This window comes from Ammospiza nelsoni, chromosome 3 (assembly GCF_027579445.1).
Source record: "Ammospiza nelsoni isolate bAmmNel1 chromosome 3, bAmmNel1.pri, whole genome shotgun sequence".
NCBI lineage: Eukaryota > Metazoa > Chordata > Aves > Passeriformes > Passerellidae > Ammospiza > Ammospiza nelsoni.
This window is the reverse complement of record NC_080635.1, coordinates 108,440,892-108,462,211: the sequence shown is the minus strand read 5'-3', so window position 1 is coordinate 108,462,211 and position 21,320 is coordinate 108,440,892. Positions and strand designations below refer to the sequence as shown.

General features: G+C 38.3%; 1 protein-coding gene across 1 annotated transcript in view; it reads left to right on the top strand.

Annotated features, from left to right (window-relative positions):
• PREP (prolyl endopeptidase) overlaps nt 1-21,110 on the top strand; it is an 85,576-nt gene extending 64,466 nt beyond the window's left edge. The window contains exons 11-15 of the mRNA XM_059468626.1: nt 5,852-5,988; nt 11,729-11,823; nt 14,960-15,091; nt 19,331-19,487; nt 20,275-21,110. Coding sequence (XP_059324609.1) covers nt 5,852-5,988; nt 11,729-11,823; nt 14,960-15,091; nt 19,331-19,487; nt 20,275-20,569 — 816 coding nt within the window. The 3' untranslated portion in view covers nt 20,570-21,110. The remainder of the gene's footprint in view (nt 1-5,851; nt 5,989-11,728; nt 11,824-14,959; nt 15,092-19,330; nt 19,488-20,274) is intronic.
• Nucleotides 21,111-21,320: the final 210 nt, after the last annotated feature.

Sequence of the window (21,320 nt, the reverse complement as noted above, 5' to 3'; positions counted from 1 at the left end):
GCAGGATTTCTCATCTTTCACCTGTTGTATTTTTCTCTTGTCATCCCCTGCATCCTCTTACCACCCTGTGAGATACCTCCCTGCAGTTAGTGAGGCAGCTGAACCTAGTAGCAAGGAGACTTTTCCTCCATAAGACCATCTCCTGGCACTTTGCCTCTGTCAGCATGAGTCTGCTTTTTGCGCCGGTGGGTGGGTGGGTGGTGAAACAATTTCTTCTGAGCAGTTTCTTGATTATTTTCATAGTGCTTTTGCAAATGTCTGTGGTGGGTGTCCTTCTTTCTGGGATTTACCTGCATGAATTTTTACTGTACTGAGTTACTTTGGCCCCTCTCCAGTTCAGTGTTAAGCAAGCTTTGCAACCCACACAGAATTGCTTTGAAGCTAATTTAAGAGGCTTAAAGAAGATTGATGAGGATTCCTCTCTGAAGAAAGGAAACCTCAGATGCTGTAGATTTGCTCTGTAGTGGTAACAGTTCTCTGTTATTTTTCCTGACTTCTGACTCATGTTCTATATAAGAATACAAAAACTGGTGTTTAGTAAGAGCTGCTCGTACGTGTGGCCATGGGCTGGCTGCCAGGGCTGCCCATGGGGCCACTGCAGATCTCACACTTGGGTCCATGCCACTGCTGCAATAATTGGGGAGTTTTGCTTGTGATGTACTATGATCTTTAACCCCAGATTGGTGTCTGTTTTGTAAGATCAGAGGTGATGAGGGATGGAATCAGCTATGGACAGATAGTGAGGAAGGCAGCACATGATTCTGCTTGAATCAGTGAATTTTCTGCCCTGGCATCTCAAGAGAGGATTTCTCCCTGCCTGCCAGCACTGCCTGTTCAGACTTGCTTGTGTGAGGGCAGGGTCTTTGTGACTTGCCCTCCTGAAGCACCCAGTGTTAGGACTTGTCAGGGAGAGATGTTGCTTTGTGGCATTGTTGTGGCACTGTTATCTCTGTACCTAAACATAGGTTTGAAAACTTTGATGCCACCATCTGTGAAGGAAGACTTCCTCTAGGGAATATTACTTTAAGTTTATTGTTCTAATCACCTTTCAAAGATACTGGTGTGGGATTTTTAAAACAGTGAACATTTAACAAAGCATTTGTGACATTTGGCAAAATGTGAGCAATGTTATGTGATTTACTATGAATTCCTTATACTTTTCTTCCCCAAGTCTCAAAACAGAAATGTCGGTGTGTGATGAGAAACCTTTACTTAACAAGGGGAATACTTTATGTGAAACTGGATGTTTGAAACTCAGTCCCAAGTAGTCATTCCCTGTAGCCCCTGTGCAGGGGTTGCTGGGACTGATCAATGTGTTTTGCCTCCCCAGTGCTGTCTGTAACTTTGTGGTGGCTGCAGCAGTGTGTGAGGGCAGCTGTTCTTACCTAGAAGTAGAAAAAATTGCTAAATCTCACAAAACTGTTAAATCCTGTGTTTGTTTCAAATGAAAAGGAATTATCTCAGAAAAACTGTATAGGACTTATTGGAAAAAATTATTTTAAAGGCATTGTTGTGGCGTTAATCAACCTAAATTACTGAACATGAATTTATAATAAGGAGCATTCCAGCTTGATTTATATGCCATTTTAGTTGCTTTTTGTAAAATTTTTTGGCATTTCACACAATGGATGTCAGTTAATGACAAGTGTGATTCTTACCTTTTCTTAATCAAGCACACACAGACATGGAGACAATTGCTGTTTCTGGTATGTAATACCTAATCTTGAAAGAAAAGTTGGGAGAGATATTATTTAAATAACTACTGGCTTCCTATGAATAATTAGCCTGCTGTGACTTAGGGGGTGTTTTCAAGTCTCAGAAATTAAAGTTTCTACTTGTGTATAAAATTCATGTTTTATCTACAGGACATAGCTCTTTCTTGACAAGACAAATTAATCACTTTTTAACTGGATTTTAATGCTTTGCCATTATGAGCAAGTCAGGCAAATGATAAAAGATTTGTGAACATTCAGATACTGTTCACAGTTCAAAAAATATATACATTAGACCCAAATGGACAAGAGTATTTTGGATTTGTGTTTTACAGCTGCATTTCAAAACGTGTGTTGAATCTTACCTTAGAGGGTGAATTTTAAATGTGTGAAGGTTTGGGGTTGGTTTTTGTGTTGAAAGATTTTAGGTTTTGTAAAAGCAAGATGATTTCAGGTGCACTTTTCTTACCCAAACAATTATAATTACATACATCTTTTAATCTCTCCATTATATAAACACATAAAATAGTTCTGAAAGGGAGAAAATGTAAAACTAAATACTCAGAAGTTGCTGCGGTTTTTAAATTTAAAAATTGAAGTTTCTATTCAATGTCAGTAATTTTAGGTATTTTTAGTTATGTGGCACAATGTGAGTATGCAGCAGATTAGTTTTATTTATTTATTGGGGTGATTGTGTCAATTTCTTTAATATTCGAAGGTACTGATTTCATTATTACAAGAGAAGTGCATATTGGATGATTGCCAAAATTGTTTTTACTTCTGTGTGTATCAGTGTCTGGCTATGTAATCTCTGTAGATAAATGAAAGAAAAACTTCATCTGCAGCATCTGTTTTTCAGACCTTTTGGTTTTCTAAAATACTTTGTTTTGCCTCCTGGTGACTTGAGATGGAGAGGATGCTTCTTGTCATTGCAGAGGCAGAGGTGGATAAATACAGAGCCTTTCTGAATTCAGGTCTGTGTCTACAATGCCTGATGGTAGTTCCCCTCTTCCCTAAGTGAAGATTCACCTAATATAAATACTGCACATTTAAAGCAGATGATAATTAGGAGGACAAAGACCTTCCCAGGAATGAATGTATTGAACTTTTTTATCCTGCTTAACCCCTAAGTAAATTTACAAGCCAGAGGGCAAAGCTATTAACTGCGTTGGCTTGTAAAACTTACTCTGTAAACTGTCTTTGACTAAACATCCATTGACTTTTCCTGGTCTAAATTGCTTTCAAATGCTAAGTTTAAAAATCAAAAGAAAGTAACACACCACTCTATAAATACATATGCATCACTAAAGAAGAATTATTAAGATTTGGCTCTATTTCGCTTATATAGCTTAATTTTAATTAACTTGTAGCAATGAGTAACTGTGCAAACCGTGTTGCTTTCTCCTTCCCTCACAATAAGTAGACTAGAAGCTATAAATGTATACTTCAGGCTCTGCCATCTGAATTTGAAGGTGTTTCTGGCAGTGAGACCCCCCTGCCATGTGGCACAGGGACATTAGTGTGAGACTGATAGTTACAGCTATCCCAGGGCTGCTCACTGCTCCAGCACTGTGCTCCTAGAATAGCACCAAGGGCTGCACGCAGCAGGAGTGCCCTGTCAACCACACAGCATTGCTCTTGCATTCCTAAAGGCTGAAGGTGCTTATTTTTAGCATGTCCCTCTTTGAATGGTGAGTTTCAGCATTCATAATAATATTTCTGAAGTGTTTTTCTCCATCCTTTTCCCTTCAAATTAATTTTCATAACTTGTCCTCTTCTTATAAATGCTGACATTAGTGACATAAGACCTTATTGGAAATTATATGAACAATGAGTAATATAATGTGACTGGCACAAGTGGATCTCTCCTGTCTGTGATAACACAGGAAAAGGTAGTACCCTTTTATGTGCATTTAACACTGTAAAAGCTGACAGCTTCTAAAGTTAGGCATGAAACACCATCTTGGGAAATCCTTTTTAGGGCTTGCTCTTTGCAGTTTACCTTAATCTTTGAGATAGAAGCACATCCCTTTATTGGTTACATGAGTAAACCATTGGACTTGCTTCAGAGATAACAGCTAATTTAAAGGTGAGATTGAATCAGTTGTTGAAAATACTCTATTTGGAGAAGCTTAAATGGCTTCACCATATCTTAGTGTCTCACTGAATTGATTTCTGTCCCCCCTCTCTTGTGTTCTTGGAGGGAGAGGTAATAATTATTTTAGCAAAGATAGTACTGAAAACCCTTAAACTGCAAATTTAAGCAATGCCATGCAGCTTGACATGCATCTTTTTTTTTCTGTTGAGATTTTATTTAATGGTATGTTATTTTATCTTAACTGATGACAATAAAAGCCCTACAGAAGTCAGTTTTCAGGGAGCTGTTATATAAAAGATAAAGTTCTCATTCAGAAACCAGCAGTAAAGTTAGTGGCATACTTTAATCATCAGGGCAGGACTGGCCAACTGCACTAAGTTTCTGGAAATATAGAAAGACTGGGTTCTTGCTTCCTGAGAATTTCCAGCAACAGCTGGAGTTGACAGCTGATGTGTTAGGGAAGAGTCTCTGGAAATCCTCATCATCAGCCTCAGTAGTTCTCCTGTTCATCAGTTATTTTATTTGTTTATAGTGTTCAAGTAACTATTTAAAGTAAAAATCCATTATACTCTACTGTTCTGACAAGCACTTTGTCAGTTGAGATACAGTTATGGCAGTTGGAAACTGATTTTATCTGTGTAGAAACACCCTTAGGCTTTTAGTTTTGTTTTGTTGGGCTTTTTTCATCCACTGTGGGTGCTGTGAAATTCTGAATTTTTATCTGTAATATGTCTAGAGGTTTTGGTAAAGCCTTTGGAGGTAGATGTGATTTCATTTGCAATTTCTCACATTTCCTTAGCAATGATTAAACTAAAATTAAATGTGATTACCTTTGTTTTCAGCCATGTGTATTTACATGTTTCACATTACAGGCAATGCTCAGAATAAATGCATTGCATAGGTTCATATTACTGATGAGGTTCATGTGCTGTAAAAATAGAACCTGCTCATCATGTGCTTTACAAATCACTGTAGGACTATTTCCTTTAAAAGCAGAGATTGTAAACATGCAACTAAATTATAAGAATGTGTCATTCTTCATTTACTACATTTTTGTTCTAATTAGAGTTGAAGCTGCAATGATGTTAAAGCAAGGTAGTGAAAAGGAATCAGCCAGAATTTTAGGACAAGCAATAAACTGCATTCACAGCCATGTGTTTTTCTTGATTGGCAAAACATAACACAGTGGATCCCAAATTAGAGTATGCAGGCAGAGACATGCATCAAAACAAGAAGATGTGGGAACTGTGTTAAACAATTACAGTCTATGTTTGTGTACATGGAGTTCAGCTTTCAGCCTCACACAGTGTTGTGGCAGCAATAGAAAGATGTATGGAAGCATGTGCTATGTGGAGACTTTGTGTTTTGGGAGCTGGTTTCCTTTCAGGAAGAAAGCCAGTGAGCAGTTCAGTTGTCTTCTTTGATGGACTGGGGATTCTGCAAGGTTGGGTCTCCTGGTTCTAGTTGCCTCGTAATGTCCAAAAATGCACCAAAGTGCTACAAAAGTTTCTGTCATGGCTTGTGTTACCAGCCTGATAAGGGTTGGTAACCCTGAGACAACCTTAAAGACTGGACAATGCTTAGTCCACCTTTGCTGGATACAGACTTGCTTTAGTGAAATTATCTGTGCAGGAAATCTGGTTTTAGTTCTGTTTGTTCTCTCTGCCAGCTCAGTCTTTGCTCCTTTCACATGTGACGGACCATGCAGCCCTTGTGTTTTGACAGTCTTCCCTTGAAGAGAACTGTATTCTTTTTGTAACATTTTCTTAAACCCTCTTGTGCGTAGAACTGAAGGATAAGATGCCTAAAGGTGATACCATCATACCCTTGGTATTGTCTCATTTTGATACATTTTCCAGAGCTGCTAAGCAACCAAGCAGGTGGTGCCCAGTACTGAACCTGACCTGGCAGGTGGTGCAAGTTGCTCAGGTTTTACCCTCAGACCCCATAGAAATGGTCACCTCTCCTCTGATTCTTGTTAACAGCACTTGTGGAGTTACAGCACTAAGAGCATTTTGTATTTCTTTTTGTCTTGTCTTAGGTTTTCTACCCTAGCAAAGATGGCACTAAGATCCCAATGTTTATTATTCACAAGAAAGGAATTAAATTAGATGGTTCTCACCCTGCCTTCTTGTATGGATATGGAGGCTTCAACATATCAATTACACCAAGCTACAGGTAAGCAGGGTGATTCACACTTTCTTCTGAAGTATCTGGTATTAGCAGCTGTCACCAGGAATCTGACAGGATGCATTTCAGGTTCCTGAGAAGCAAGATGAGGGCCATAAAGGCTGCCCAGGCATCATTTGTCTGCTTTGTTAGTTCTGAATTAGAGGGTTTTACCCAGGCTCACAGAGGAAATTATGTCAGAGCAGAGAAGTGCTCTGCTCTCCTGAACTTTACAGCAGTCACCCTGCCCTTAGGATTACACCTTAACCTCTTCTTGCTCTATCACTGAGTTCCACAGAAAAACATGGACAAATATATAAAGGAAATATTTGGGCCCATTGCTGAATTAATACCATAGGAAATTTTCTTTATTCCAAGTGAAACAATTACATATGTCTAAATATTATGCAAAATCAAGTGTTTGACTAACTTAATGTAAATAATTAAAATTTGGCTGCATTTTCATATTACACTTTTGAGATTACATTGGAAACAAAATCCTTCTGTGGCCCATATGATCAGTAAAGAGGATTGTGTCTTGAGACACGAATGATACTGTCCTCACAAATGCAAAGCAACTCATTGTAAACCAAAAATGCTGTGTTCAGATCAGGCTTTGTAGCTCTCAAAAGCCATAAGCTTTATTGCATAGATGATCTCTTTAAAGAAAAGGCTTATTTCTTAAGCAAGGCAATTTGAATAGACTTGCCAAGAGGCAGTGCTTGAATACTTAAGAAATGCTCCTAGGTGAGGCAGAGGAAAGCAGAAGTGGAAAGGGCTGAATAGAGAACAGCTTTTCAGGAAGCAGAAGAGCAGCTCACTACCGAAAAATAATCTATTATAAAACAATCCTATTAAGTTTAGATACTACCAGTCTTGCTTTAGAGTTAGCACATTTCAAGAAATCCTTTATAGTGCTTGCCTTTCTTATTTGCTGTGATTGTATTTCTGAATAGCATTTACAGTTTCTTGTCCTTTTTAACAAATACCCTGTCTAACAATGGATCTCCCATCTTGTACTCTGATTATTTGTAAGCTTTTTATCTGCCTCATAAAGCTACACTTCTAATTTCTTGTGGTTCTTGAGAGACACAATTATATAACTAGCATAGTTTCAAAATTCTTTTTTACTTAGGTTTAACCACTGATTTATTACAGTTGATTGTAGATGCTGAGAACTGTTATAAAACTTACCATGTTTTCATTTTTAAAGAATGTAAAATGAATATTACATATCTATTGATTTAAGGTAAAATTTCACATACTGGAGAGCTGGTTGCTGGCAGAAGGAGAAGGTATTTCACAGTCCTTACTTCCACCTCCCATCCATTGGCCCTGGTGCTTGCTGGAGCCTTTGCTAAGCTGATTTACCTCACAAGAATGACAGAAAACTATCCCAGCAAAACAGAGTGGGTGGGTTTCTGCCATTTTGGCAAGCTAAAAATTGATTCTCGTAGGAGTCCAGCAAACAGCAGCAAAAGGGTGCAGCTGACATTTAGAAGAGAGGAAGATGGGAGGTAGGAGCAGTGACCTGTATTTTCCTGAACCCTGTGAAACCTTCATTATACAGTTCATAAATTAAGAATATGAATCTGTAGCAGTCCCTTAAAAGCAAATGCACAGAGAACTATCAGTGACCTCCAGATCAAAATATATTGCCCCACTGCCAATGTAAATAAAACATGATTGGCCACACCTCCCTCCTTACTCTCTCCCTGTAATATCAAGATATGATTTCTCAGCTTTCTCTTTCTAAAAGAAAAAAAAAAGAGAAAAGCCAAAGGCTTCAAATACATGTTTATGACTAATAACCTGAGAGTGGAGTACTTGGTGAGGGAATGTGTTCCAAAAGTAGGGAGGCAAAATCAGGGAAAGGAAATTCTGGCAGGGAATTTATGTCAGAAAGGCAGGATGTCCAGTTCACCCTTTACCTGGCAGATTCCACTAATGTTTTACTCCATCTCTGTTACTACATTCTGCAGTACTCCACAAGGAGTTCCCAAATCCAAGTGCTATTCTATCCACAGCCCAACACCATGATTTGGTGGTGGGGTTTTGTGGGTTTTTTTTTGGTTTTGTGGGGTTTGGGTTTTTTTGGGGGGGGGGGGGTTGTGTTTTTTTTGTTGGTTTTTTTTTGGGTTTTGGTTGATTGGTTGGTTTGTTGGGTTTTTGTTTTTTTTTTTTTTTTGGTTGGTTGGTTTTTGTTTTATTTTATGACCACAGGCTTGAGTGCTAGAAAGCAGCCACAGGATGGCCAAGGCTGAGGCTACATCACTCACCTGCTTCTGAGCTGAGATGTAGCCATGGAAATGTAACCAGTAGGAATCAGCTTACCTTTAAGAAAAACAAACAAAAATTCCTGGCTAAAGACTCCTAAGCTTTTTTAGTTAAAACTTTCCACAAAGCATTCCATCATCTCCTTTCCAGTGGTTCAGTTCTGTCCTGTATGTCTTCCAGGCTGTACAGTATTTTCTTACTGGTATTTCACAGCCATTAGCATGAGCCAGCTCTCTGGTTTGGGGAACTTATTTCTGTTTAATTCACAAACTGATGTTCCTTTTCACATCAAAAATAAAAAAAACATTTTTCACTGAAAGCAATAGAAACAAACCAACAGGTTACAGGATCCAGAAATAACTGCAGGAATGATAGGCCAAAGTCATTAAGTCAGTTACAGTAGTGGTTTATTTTTGAATGCAAGCATGCATTTTTCATATGGCTTTTCTGGACTGGGGAGCTTCATTTGGTGGCATTTTGAAATGGTGCTTGCTAGAGCACTGTCATTAATTATACAGCCCACAGAGGAAGTGCAAGTGAAGGCTGATGGAGCTGATACCAGTGGCTTGTCAGAGCTGCTGGGGAAATGGCATCACAAACCCACCACTGATGCCTCAGATTTGGCTAACTGCACTGTAGGAACCAACATGTTTCCCTTCAGTGTTGTGTGTGTGCCTGCGTGGGTACAGGAGAAGCAATTTCTAAGTCATCCTGGAATACAGCTGGTGGTGCAGCAGACTGTGAAATTGCTTGTCACTGCCAGGATGTTCCCAGCCTTTAAGCAAAGAGGTGGTGCAGGGAAGAGAAACTGTGAGCCTGGAGAAAGGTCAGCCCTCAGTGCAGAGTGGAGGATTACTCCTTTTGCTTGTTCTGTTACTGCTCTCTTCAGCTCCACAAAAGCTTAAAAAGCAACCAAGTCCAGCGGCTCAGGACTTCTTCCCCATCACCTGTGCACTAGCCTGCATCTTCCTGTCAGCTCCAATACCTCACAGCAGATCAGCAATTCTGGGGAGGTGTTCTTGGTCTGTGAAGCACTGCTCCTCACATTGTTCTCTACTGTAAAACACAATATCGGATTTATTAATTCTTGTTTTACGCTCTTTAAGAGCGACTAGAGGGTCTGGAAGGAGCCCTCCATGGTGAGAACTACCTTCTGATCCCTCCACTGACTCCATCTTGACCCTGTTGCCCTTTCCTTTACCCTGCTTCCAGGAGAGAAGGAAGAGCAGGGATAATGAGCAAAAGGCTTCAGAGATTGTTGGGAAGGGCAGGGAGCCAGACTTTGCTTTGCAGAATGAGACATTTCATAGCCATGCAGGTTGACTGGGCCGTTTGCTGTGACTCAGACACCAAGCTGACTTGAAATCAAATCTGGAAGCAAGAATCCACCCAGAAAAACACAGCAGGCAGTAATAGGGTTGTGTGTGAAACTTGAGCTTTGTGCTGATTACTTGGAATTTTCACTTTTTAAACAAGTAATGAGTTTGGACTATATAATTGTAAAACCTGGTTCCTGAACTTAAAGGTAAAGGTCAAGAGAAAAACTTTGAGAAAGTTTGTTACAAATACTCAAAATATTGGTCAAGTTAGGGTCCTGACTCACCATGATCCTTCAGATGGGCACAGTTGCTTTCAGCAGATGGAAGAGGATGGATTCTGCTGTGGAATATCTGATTTTTTGAAGTCTTCTCATGCAGTATGTTTGTGAAGCAAGCTCTTATCTTACCTCTAATTGTTACTTGCTACTTCTGGTTATTAGGGAATCAAATAACTTTGGACCAAGAGGTCCAAAGTTTGAGGTAGACAGGGAAAAGAAGTGCAGAATATTTTGGGAGGTTTTGTGACTCTACATACCAAAAATTAAGAAGGCACAGTCTGATGAGGCAACCTCCTGTCAGGTTACTCCACATTAGCTGTGCAGCAACCTGCTGAAATTAAAGAGTCCTGGAGTTTGACAGAGTAATACTGTCTGACCTTTGCACAATGGGCTTCTAGAATATCAGTCTTGCATCTAATCAGCATGTCACAGCAGTCTAAGGAAAATGCAATTCACAGTGATGGTCTTAAGAATTCATTTTACAAAAGCTGAGATAATTCATGGCTCCTGAGCCATCTGATGTGCTGGATAACCAGCCTACGTGGAAGCTTTTCCTTTGATGGTTATGCAAATGCAGAAATCTCTTCCCAGTTATCCTTGTGCTTTCCTTTCCATTTCCTTACTCCTTGATATATACTCTCAAGAACATGTGCCAGTACACAGGTAATTGCTTTGGGACGTGTGAAAACTTCACCTGTTGTGATACTACACATCCACAGGAGACACACTGTAAGAGTGCCATTTTTCAAACCATTTCTGATAAACAGCAGTGGGACTTAAAGGTAAAAAGACACAGCCCTTGCCCTTGTGGTTGAACAAATTTATTTTCTGCAGACAGTGGTTTCTGGGTGAGCAAAGAATTCAAGTAAATAAGAAATTTAAACCTACTAGATGGGGAAAAAAGACTTGTTGAGGTTAAATGTTAATATTTTACCTGTCTCCTTTGCATATGTGTGGTTGGCCTTCTGCAGCTTCAGCTATGTTAAGCTACTGCCTCAACAGATCAACAATTAACATTTTTTAATTGTTAAATATAATTTGATTACTTCAGTCCATTAAAAAAAAAAGATAGTATTACATCTGATACTTTTGCAACTTGACATTTTAAAAAAATATGCTATTTTTGCTTTCAGACAGTTTCAGGAGATAGTAGGGGAGGCAGAACCTGTAATTTTATGTTTATACTATTTGTTTTGTATTTAGCAATGTAAGAAGAAAATGAATAAGAATGGGATTGGCCAGCTGCTGACTTGACTGCTGACCATGGCACAAAAGAATGGTAGATACAGAATTTTTCCTTGCAAACACAATATTGCAAAGGTCCAAAAGAAGTAAATTAAGCAGAAGTTAGGTTGAAAATTCATGCTCATAAAAAAAAAAAACCAAGTGCTGATCTTAATTCTTGTATTTCTTCCTTTGGGCTAAATCTTCCTTTCCTCTCTGTAGAAGTGGAGGTCCCATGATGGAGGAACAATTCAGAAAGCTATGGAGGTCCAGTGGTACTGCATAACTCTACTCTGCAGACTAGACTGGGCTAGACTGCAGGCTTTGAAGATAATTTTTGTAAATGGTGACACATTCTGAGTGGTCATCTGCTAGGCCAAACCACTGGCCACTCTCCTCTGGAGAGCAGAACTGAGGGAGGAGGAACAGACCAGCACTGTTCCTTCCTCTCCTAAAGCTGCTGGGAGTTTCATCTCCATGGATAACCATCAAAAAATCCTGACTACTCAGGTTCGCCATCAAGAGGGGCTTAATTCACAATATCATCATTGACTTTGGGAGAGATCTTTCCCTCAGAGTATTTTTGCAGAAGTGGTAGGTGTATAAAAATTGGAAAATAAAAATAGTCCTCTTATCTGTTTGCTTTTTCAGCGTGTCAAGACTTATTTTTGTGCAACACCTGGGAGGGGTTCTGGCAGTGGCGAACATCAGGGGCGGGGGCGAATATGGAGAGACCTGGCACAAAGGTGAGTCAGTCAAAGAACAGGAACAAAACTGCAGGCTTAACAATGCAAATTGCAACATTTTCTGTTCACTCCTTCTCCCATGCTCACATCTCCTTTTGCATTTTACTTATTCTGCTAAAAAGTAAATTTTTTTCCATGCTTACATGTTAGATCTGTACGTTGTCCAGTGTTAATTTGATGGTTTTCCTTAGATTATTTTCATTTTTGCAGCCTACTTGAAAACAGTTTTGTACAAAGACAATATTTTCCAACAAAATGATTAGGGTTTTTTAAGCAGTATCAAGTTCCCTGGGGTTAAACACAGGAAAATGCAGCTATTTATATTGAACTGATCTTACAACAAATGTCTGCATTTTGCAAAAGACCTGGTTTCCTTTCACATACCCCTTTCATTATTGCAGGTTCCCAATTCTAAATCCCCAAAACAACAACACTGACTATTTAGACTCTCTTGTTATCAAACATGCACACACAAAAATATTTGCAGAACTTTGTGGAAGGTGTGAACTCTTGAGTTCAGAGTATAAACTCTTCTGTATTGTTTTTGCATAATTTATGAATAGACCTTTTTTTAAAAATATTTGCTGAATATGACTGGAAAAATGTCTTCACCAAAAGGATTTTCAAGCAGCAGAACAGGCCGCCCATGGAAGTGGTTGAGTCACCATCCCTGGAGGTGATGTTTAAAAGACACATGGATGTGTCTTAGGGACATGGCAGTGCTGAGTTAACAGTTGAACATGATGATCCTAAAAGTCTTTTCCAACCTAAATGTTCTGTGATTCTGTGATTGAAGTCCATATGAAAACCGTCAGCTCCAGAAGCGCATTCACATCATCCCCTCCAAACTCTTGGGGGATCCAACTTGCAGGCAATCATTTGACCTTTTAGGGTTTTCTGTAATCTGACTGTCATGTCACAGGGAAACTCAGTCAAACACTGAAAAGCTGTCAATCTCTTTTCCCCTTTTCTGAACACTTTTGATGTACTTCATCCGTGTTTTTCCCATCTTGTCTTAATCATTTAATTGTCTTTGTCCACTTGCCTTATTGTTGACAACTGTCACATTCCTCCACCAGGGGAAAAAGCTTGGAAAAGTCCTTCTTATTTCAGGAACATACCTATCCTTATTTAAAGGTGACACTTTACTCATATTCCAAGAATCTGGTGCATAAGTTGCTGGGAATGTTGTCAGCAAGGCAAATGTACCAAAACAATGGTGCTTATGATCTAGCAATTTGCCATGGCAGTAAGCCATAATATCTTTTTATCAGACAGAATGGTATTTCCAGATCATTGCATCTTGATTTTACTATTTCATCTGTGGTAACTATTTGTCTGGGTCATTTCCTCACAATTGAGTTAATTATGTAATAGTTTCATAAATAGAAGCTGTATGTGCTTGCAGATACAGGATATTATTGCTAAAGATGAAGTATCCTTCATTAATTTTAATTTGGAGATTGATCTGTAGTAGATTTTAATAAAATTTATTTTAATATGATAATGCTTCTTTGATGCACCTATTTCCTGCTTGATTTTGACCCAAGTATTTTATTGCGGTTTGAAATAAAATATGTATCTGTTCTTTTTTAATTCCAGAAGCAATTACAGAAGGTTTTTTTGCTTAGGTTCAATTTTATAAATAGGATTCTGACCTTACACCAGCCTGGTGTTTTGAGCAAGGAGTAAGATTTATTTCTCCTTTATTGCCACATACTTAAAAACATTTTTGTTGTCCCAGTATGTCTATTTTCAATGGTCTTGTTAATACAAGAATGATGTGTATTTGTTAAAAAAACCCAACAAAACTTACAAATGTACTGGTTCCAATTCTACCAGATCTTTATGACTAAATGTCAGACTTACATTGCTAAACTTCTGTGACACAGAAACAAAGTTTTTACAAAACTATTGTTTTTTTAAATGGTTTTGTAAAACCATTGTAAACTGCTTGTCTAAGGATCACTTGATGGAGAATGGAGATAAAGAGACATCTCAGGACTGTAGCTCATCTAACTTAATTTAGGGTAAAATTAATTGTCCTGGAGGTTCCTGGACCATAGGGGGACCCTTAGGCAATCAGCTTGGAATAAACATCCAGCTTTTAAAGAAAGGAGAAGAAACTGGATTTCATTTCTGCATCCTGTAAGCCCCACTTGCCTGGCTGGGCCACTGCCTTTGCTACAGGAATGGAAGGATTTTCTTCCTAGTTCCCATTTCTTACCAGCATTTAATTGGCTGAGATTACCATGGGCTTTAGGTATGATAATGTTTGAGGAGGATCTAGTTTTAGTCTCTTGCTAAACAAGCAAGATTTGGACAACTGTGCATTCTCTAAGCTGATACTCTTCTATTAAAATAATTCAAAGATTGTAGGGAAAACCATCCTTTTCCTTCCCTATTCCACCCTGCAAAATTTTTTTTTCAGACCTAGAAGTCTTATCAATGATGTCATCAGAACCAACAATTTCTGTCATTATTTGCTCCCTTATACATATGATGGTATTTGGAATTTCATTCAACATGATGGCAGTATCTTAAGCATTTCTATATTGAAAATTAATTAATAAATTTTCAAAGCAAGATGGAACTCTGAAGTCTCTTTTCGACCATAGCTTTATGTCATCTGGTTTGAAAACAACTAATAGGAAAAAAAAGTAAATTACCAGCCACATATTATACATCCAGGAAATTAGAAGTGCTTATTTTATATAGCCTATTTTATAAGCTGAATCTTTATTCCCCTAAGAAACTGTCACTGAGTTTAATGATGTTGAAGTCCCATTAGCTTAAACCTCAAGTGTGTTGTATTGTGGTCATTTTGTAGATATTTTGCTGTGCAAAGCTTTTAGCTTTCCTTTCACTGGTTAGGAACATTACCTGGCACTCACTGCAGTATAGGTATGTATTATTCAGAGTTTCTGAAAGCATCAGAGGTATTGACAGAACCATCTTATAGCCTCTCTGTGTTGACAGAATCTTTCATTTTTGCTGTTTTTCTGAGCAGCATCAATTATTAAAATGTTCATGAAGCTGGAATTGTTCCCAGGTATTTTTGGACACATGTTTTTGTGAAGAGATGGTATCAAAAGGATTTTATGGTATCAACTGATTTGTTTTGTTTCCTTGCTAGGTGGTATCTTGGCCAACAAACAAAATTGCTTTGATGACTTTCAGTGTGCTGCCAAATACCTCATCAAGGAAGGCTACACATCCCCAAAGAAGCTGACTATTAATGGAGGCTCAAATGGGGGCCTCTTAGTTGGTAAGAACTGCTTGTCTGTTTCCCAGATTTGGTGCTGGGCTTATCAAAGTAATCAGACAAAAATTGATGAGATCTTGTTGTCAAAAGCTGTCAGAATGTCAATGCAATAATGTATACCAGGTGTTAAATATGTACAGTAGTATTTCACTTGCTGTTTGCATAGGACATTGGAATTCTGCAATTCTCTGGAAAAGCCCCACATGTGTGGTAAGAGCTAACCCTGTGGTAGAATCACAGACAGAAAGTAAGAATGGTTGTAAAAACATGGAGGTTTTTTATCTTTCTTTCTTCAGGTTAACCATTACAAAATAACCACTGACCTATTAATTTATGTAGCATTGGGAAACTGTGTGTGGTCTGTTACAAATGCATATTGTTCACTTAAAATTCACTGCTGTGTTCTTAAATTCAAGAAAATTAATAGCCTTGTCTTAAACAGAAGTCTTGTCACAGAAAGATCTCATATTCTGAGCAGTCTAGGAGCTACAAAATCTATTTCTAATAAGATCCTTATCTGAAAGTAACAGAAGAAAAAAGAAGGTGATTTTTTGTGCAATTTTGAAAGGAAGATGAGACACACAGTAATAGTATCAGGGTCTGTTTGCCTTTTTTTAAGCAGTATGAAAGGTGACAGTATGACAGATTTGAGCTACTTATGTGAGAAGGGGGTAAAAAAGGCACCTCAAGTTCATGAACCACTGAATTATAGAAGATGAGCAGTTTTCCTAGGCCTACTCTTCTTTTGTATTTATTAGCTGGTGTATACTGACTCTATTGATTTTATTCTATTTTTCAGTGAATTAGCATCCAGCATGAGAAACAGAATTTGGAATTATATGAATCTTTGGTCTAAGCCATCTTGGCTAGACCTGCATTGTTATTTTTAAAAAGCAGTTGTTTTAAAGATGGATAAACCACTACTTGTAAAGCTGTATTTTGGTTTTTGCTTAAATGCTTCTCGATAACAAGTGGCAGAAGGTATTTGTGCATTTAAAATGGAAATGGGTGAATGTGAAAAAGGATTAAAGGCTTTGTACTCCATTTGGGAATGCAAGCAGTGCACACGTCAGTTTTATGTTGGGCCTAAATGTATAGTTAGAACTGCATTTAAACTTTGAATATATTGCATAGCTTCTGAAAATACTTCTTTATTGTTATATGGACTTCAGCTTCAGTCAGGATGAGATTCATCCTACCCAGCTTCAGTAATAAAACCCCCTGGGTTACTGGCTGAACTGTTCAGTTGGGCTCCTGTGTCAGGAAGGGGAAGTAAGAGACAACTACAGGAAATACATAATTCTGGTGGGAGACAGGTGTTGGGAATCTAGACCTCCCTGCTCTAAAAAATCTTGTTAGAATCCTTCCTTTGAATTTACTGGTAGATTACAATCAAGCAGGATTTCCATGCTCTTGATGAGCCACGTAGGGATTTTCCTTGACTGAGTAGAATTAGGTGAATTCAGGAAATTCTTATAAAGTCTTTTTTATCAAAGCAAAAATAAATTTTGCAATAGTTACTGATGCAACATTAGAGATCATAACTCATCCTGTAGGTTCAAAGACCCACTGCCACATTTTCTTCTTTCTTATTTATTGAAGAAAGAGCTGACAAGGAAGAGTATTGTCTAACTCTTCCAAAATACTCTTTCCTTTCAGTCAGACTAACAGGAGGTGACTGAGCACTGCAGAGCCCTGAGCTCATCTTGCCTGATTCAACTGCAAAACAAGACTTCCCTGTCCTGCAGTGTGATCCCCAAGCTGAGCAGAGCAGCACAGCTGTGAGCTGAAAACCTCCCTGCAAATGCAGTGTTGGACCTCTCATGTTTGCCTGGACAAAACCAGTTCTGACATTTTGAGGGCTTATTTTCATACTGAATTTTAAAACCCAAAGTTATGTATAGGGGCATATAATACACAAATTAATTGTTGTTCCAGATTCCACTTTATTAATGCATATAATTATTATGGCTGATTGAAAAGGTGTAGTGTGCATGGATGAGTGTCTCCATACTTCAGATTTCTCACTGAAGTTACTATGTAAGGAAATAGCAAGGAGCAATTTCTTCCAAAATCCTGAGCAACAGGCAGTGCTTCAAGACATACTCTAAAATAAAGAGTATTAAAGTAAAATGTTATGCTAGTTGTTTTGGCTTTTGTTCCTACCACAATACAATTTATGTTCATAAAAGAAAATAGCTTGAAGAGGAGGGATCTGATCTTTAGGTTAAAACCTGAAGATCTTTTACATAGCATCTCTTTAAGGCACTATATGTACCTATGAAAATTACTCATAATTCTATCATAGTTACATATCAGAGATGACTAGAAGTAAAATTTTATTTTATTTATTTTATTTACTAGAAGTAAAATTTTATTCAGAAAGTTTAAATGAAGAAAATAGGGTGTAGTGTAAACTCTTGGCAGAGACAGACAGATCACAGGAGACTGATAAGCAAATTGGTTCCAGTGTTAAGATTAGCAATGACATTTTTCCATGCTCATCAGAGGCAGGAAGCTGGCCAGATGATCTGTGGGACTCACAGGTTAGTGAGATGTAAAAGGAGCATTAAAGGAAATTAATTGCAAAGCAGAACAACTAAATGGTCTGTTTGTATTGATGTTCCCTCCTGAGGAGAGGGTGGGGGTTCCCTGCGTGGGTCTGTCTTCATGGGGAATATTCTGGGGAGCTGACTCCAGTTGAAGCATCAGCAGGAAAGGCTTTGGAATGCATCAATCCATGAAAAGTGGTGTGTTGCCAGGGCCAGATGGTGCACATGCAGGATCCTAAGTGAACTCTGGTATGAAATTGCAGGCTACTAAGCCTGAATATCTGAGGAACAGAAGGGGGCAGGTGTAATGCCAAGTTTTAAATGGTTCATGGTGATCCACAAGCTGCAGATGAGTAAATCTGACTTCTCTAATGGGCAAGCTAATAAATGAATACCAGTAAATAAGACCTAAAGAAAGAATTCTGCAGGCTGAAGTTGCAGCTTTCAAATGTATTGGAGCTATCTGAAGGAGTTGGGCTGCATATGGGGCTTTTAACAGTGATCTAGGTGAGGAGCTATTCTTGGATTTTCAAAAGCTGTGAAAGAAAGTCCTTGCTGAGCTGGAAGCAAAGTCATGTCCTAGCAATGTCATGGTTAGCAGGAGGCAAAGAGTGGTGATAATCAATCCATTTTCACAATGGACAAAAATGAGGCTATAAGAATAATTTGGGAAAGGTCATACCTACATGTGGGTGCACAGTGAATAGTTCTGAATTAATTAAGGGATTCTGGGATCCACTGTAGTAGTGAAAATTTCAGTGATCTTGTTTCTTAAAATTCAAAAAAGGCAGAGGAATTTGTAAAATCAGCAGGGAAAAGGTTTAAATCAAGAAACAGGAATTGGAATTGAAGAACTTACAGGCTATGATAAACACTGAATGAATAAACAGTAAGAGAGTAAACAGTTGTATTTACAGGGGATGTGTGTTTTGATGGCTTTTTTTATAGGATGGCTTAACTCCAGCTCGGAGAAAACTGAAATAACTAGTTCATCAGATAATAATTTACAGGAGGGATGTCCCACTTGCCACTTTTATACTTTGAATACTCAGCTTGATGGAACCACTGCAGTTGTTTTTAAAATATATGAGGCAAGCATTATTCTTAAAGAAATTGTCCTTTCCAGTTGTAGGAAGATAAAAATTGCAAAACAAGAAAATACAGCAGCAATTAACTTTGTTAATTTGAGGTTATTGCACTGATTTTGTAACAGTCTGCTTTTAACAAAACTCTTTTCTTATGAGTTTACATAGTAATTATGGAAGACAACTTTCATCAGTAAATGGAGGGCTTTTGATCCTTAATGCCCTTTTCTTTCTTGAAACTAATATTAAAAGTTTAAACAGCGAATGGTTTAGGTACCTTCAGTTCAGTAGTTCAAAATCTCATGTGCCTTAAAAGTTTATTTCTCCTTCAGTCCTGATTTGGTGGTTTGAAAGGCAGTGTTCACAGAACGACATGTTTGGTGTCTGAAGAGCACAGAAATGGCTCTTAAGTTCTTTAGAATGTACCATTTTTCAGAGTTATGTTTTTTATCCATTTGTGTATTTGCTTACAGTTTTGCTTGAAACTCTATTTGACTTCATATTCACTGACAGCCTACACCCAGTACGACCTGGTAGTGAACCTTTTACTGTTGAACTTAATTCTTTAAGACCTGAGTACTAATGGAATTGTTCTCCTGCTGAAGCTGCCTGTGCCAACCAGCGCCCTGACCTGTTTGGCTGTGCCATTGCCCAAGTGGGAGTGATGGACATGCTGAAATTCCACAAGTACACCATCGGCCATGCCTGGACCACTGACTACGGCTGCTCTGACTGCAAGGAGCAGTTCGAATGGCTGCGCAAGTGAGTGCCTTCACATCCTTTCTGTGGCTGCTAAAACACACAGTCTGCTCAAACCTTTCCAGTTGTCATGATCAATATATGTTCTAGTGATTTCTTATCATTTCCCACACTGAATTTGGGGAGTTCAGCATTTCCTTACAAGTCAGTTTTGACCTATCTTCAAAGTCCTGTTGAATCAAGTGGTCCTGTTTTCAAAGACCTTGTTCTCCTAGCAGCTTTTAACAGCTCGTAATGTTTTCTTTCTGAATAATGACTCTTTTAGGCTATTACAACAGAATATTCTCAAGTGGACCACTACATCAATTGTATTTTTTACCACGAGAGAGAGACAGTCACCATTGTGAATTGTATTATACAATGTGGGTTGGATTTATTTGTACTAAACCAAAATAGGATCTTAATTAATGAAAAATTAAGCTGAGAAAAAAATTTCTCAGCTTCTGTTGAGAGTCTCAATTTCCCTGTTTCCAGCAGGATGGATCCTGTTATGGACTTGACAGGCTTCCCTGCAGTTTCCCTGCTGGCTTCTCCTGATATTTTATTCCTGTGAGATGTACACATATGTATCTCTTAGAAATAAAGAAATGTACTTGCTTTACATTTCAGAGCCAGAGATCTGTGGCCCCACTTGCATGTCAGTTGCCATTAGCACAATTCTGATTAATGTCACTGAGAACTTTTCTATTCTGAGTGCTAACAAACACCACTGTGATGATTTCAGTAGGAAAGGACCTTCTTGTTGGGTCTTGAGGAAAAAGATAGGGCAACATTTGTGTGTTTTTCTCAGGTACTCTCCACTTCACAATGTCAAGCTGCCAGAAGAAGATGGCATCCAGTATCCCTCCACGCTGCTGCTCACAGCAGACCACGACGACCGCGTGGTCCCTCTGCACTCTCTCAAGTTCATCGCCACCCTGCAGTACATTGTGGGCCGGAGCAGCAAACAAACCAATCCCCTTCTCATCCACATTGACACCAAGGCTGGCCACGGAGCAGGAAAGCCAACTGCTAAAGTTATAGAAGAGGTGTCAGATATGTTTGCTTTTGTAGCACGATGTCTAAATCTTGAGTGGATTGAATAGGAAAAGTGCTTATTACTGTCTCCTTTAGAAAACAAGGGCTTTAACATTAAAGAACAGCCACACTACAACATGGTGTAGTACTTACATTTAAGAACTACAGTTTAATATTTTATTGATGCAACCTGCTATGGAGTTTTCATCTTCTGTGCTTCCCTCTTTTTGGCATTTCTTTGATTTTTTTTCTACTGCATTCCAAATTCCATTTTGAAAAGCATGTTCAAAAAAATAGCTGAGCTACTCTCAGTACTGTTGTGAAAATTTAGATTTCAAAATTAGTGCTATTTGAGCTTATTTCCTGTAAACAGTTTTAATGTATTTCACCTATAAACATATCCAAATCATTTGTAATTAAATGTAAGTACTGTTCACATACAAGATCTCTGAGCATATTTTATTTACACAGTAATTTATTTAAGAATGTAAATTGAAGGTGTTCAGTGATAACCATGAAAAACTGAAGAGATGGTAATCCAGTTAAGTCAAATATTATTAAAAAGCTTATATTACATTCTGTTCATAAACGTGTTACAGTCTATAATAATGATTTTGCTAAATTGTTCTTTCTTTCCAAAGAGACTTCAAAATGTCACAAGTCTTCTCTTCTGCCATTTATTTCTGCACAGAAGAGTGGAGGCTGAAAAACTTGATGAAATCTTAGATTCTCACTGTAATCTCAGTCAAGCTATACAGATGCTCTCCAACAACCCATATGAAATTATTTCTTTCTGAAGAGTAGACCAGGCACTGATTT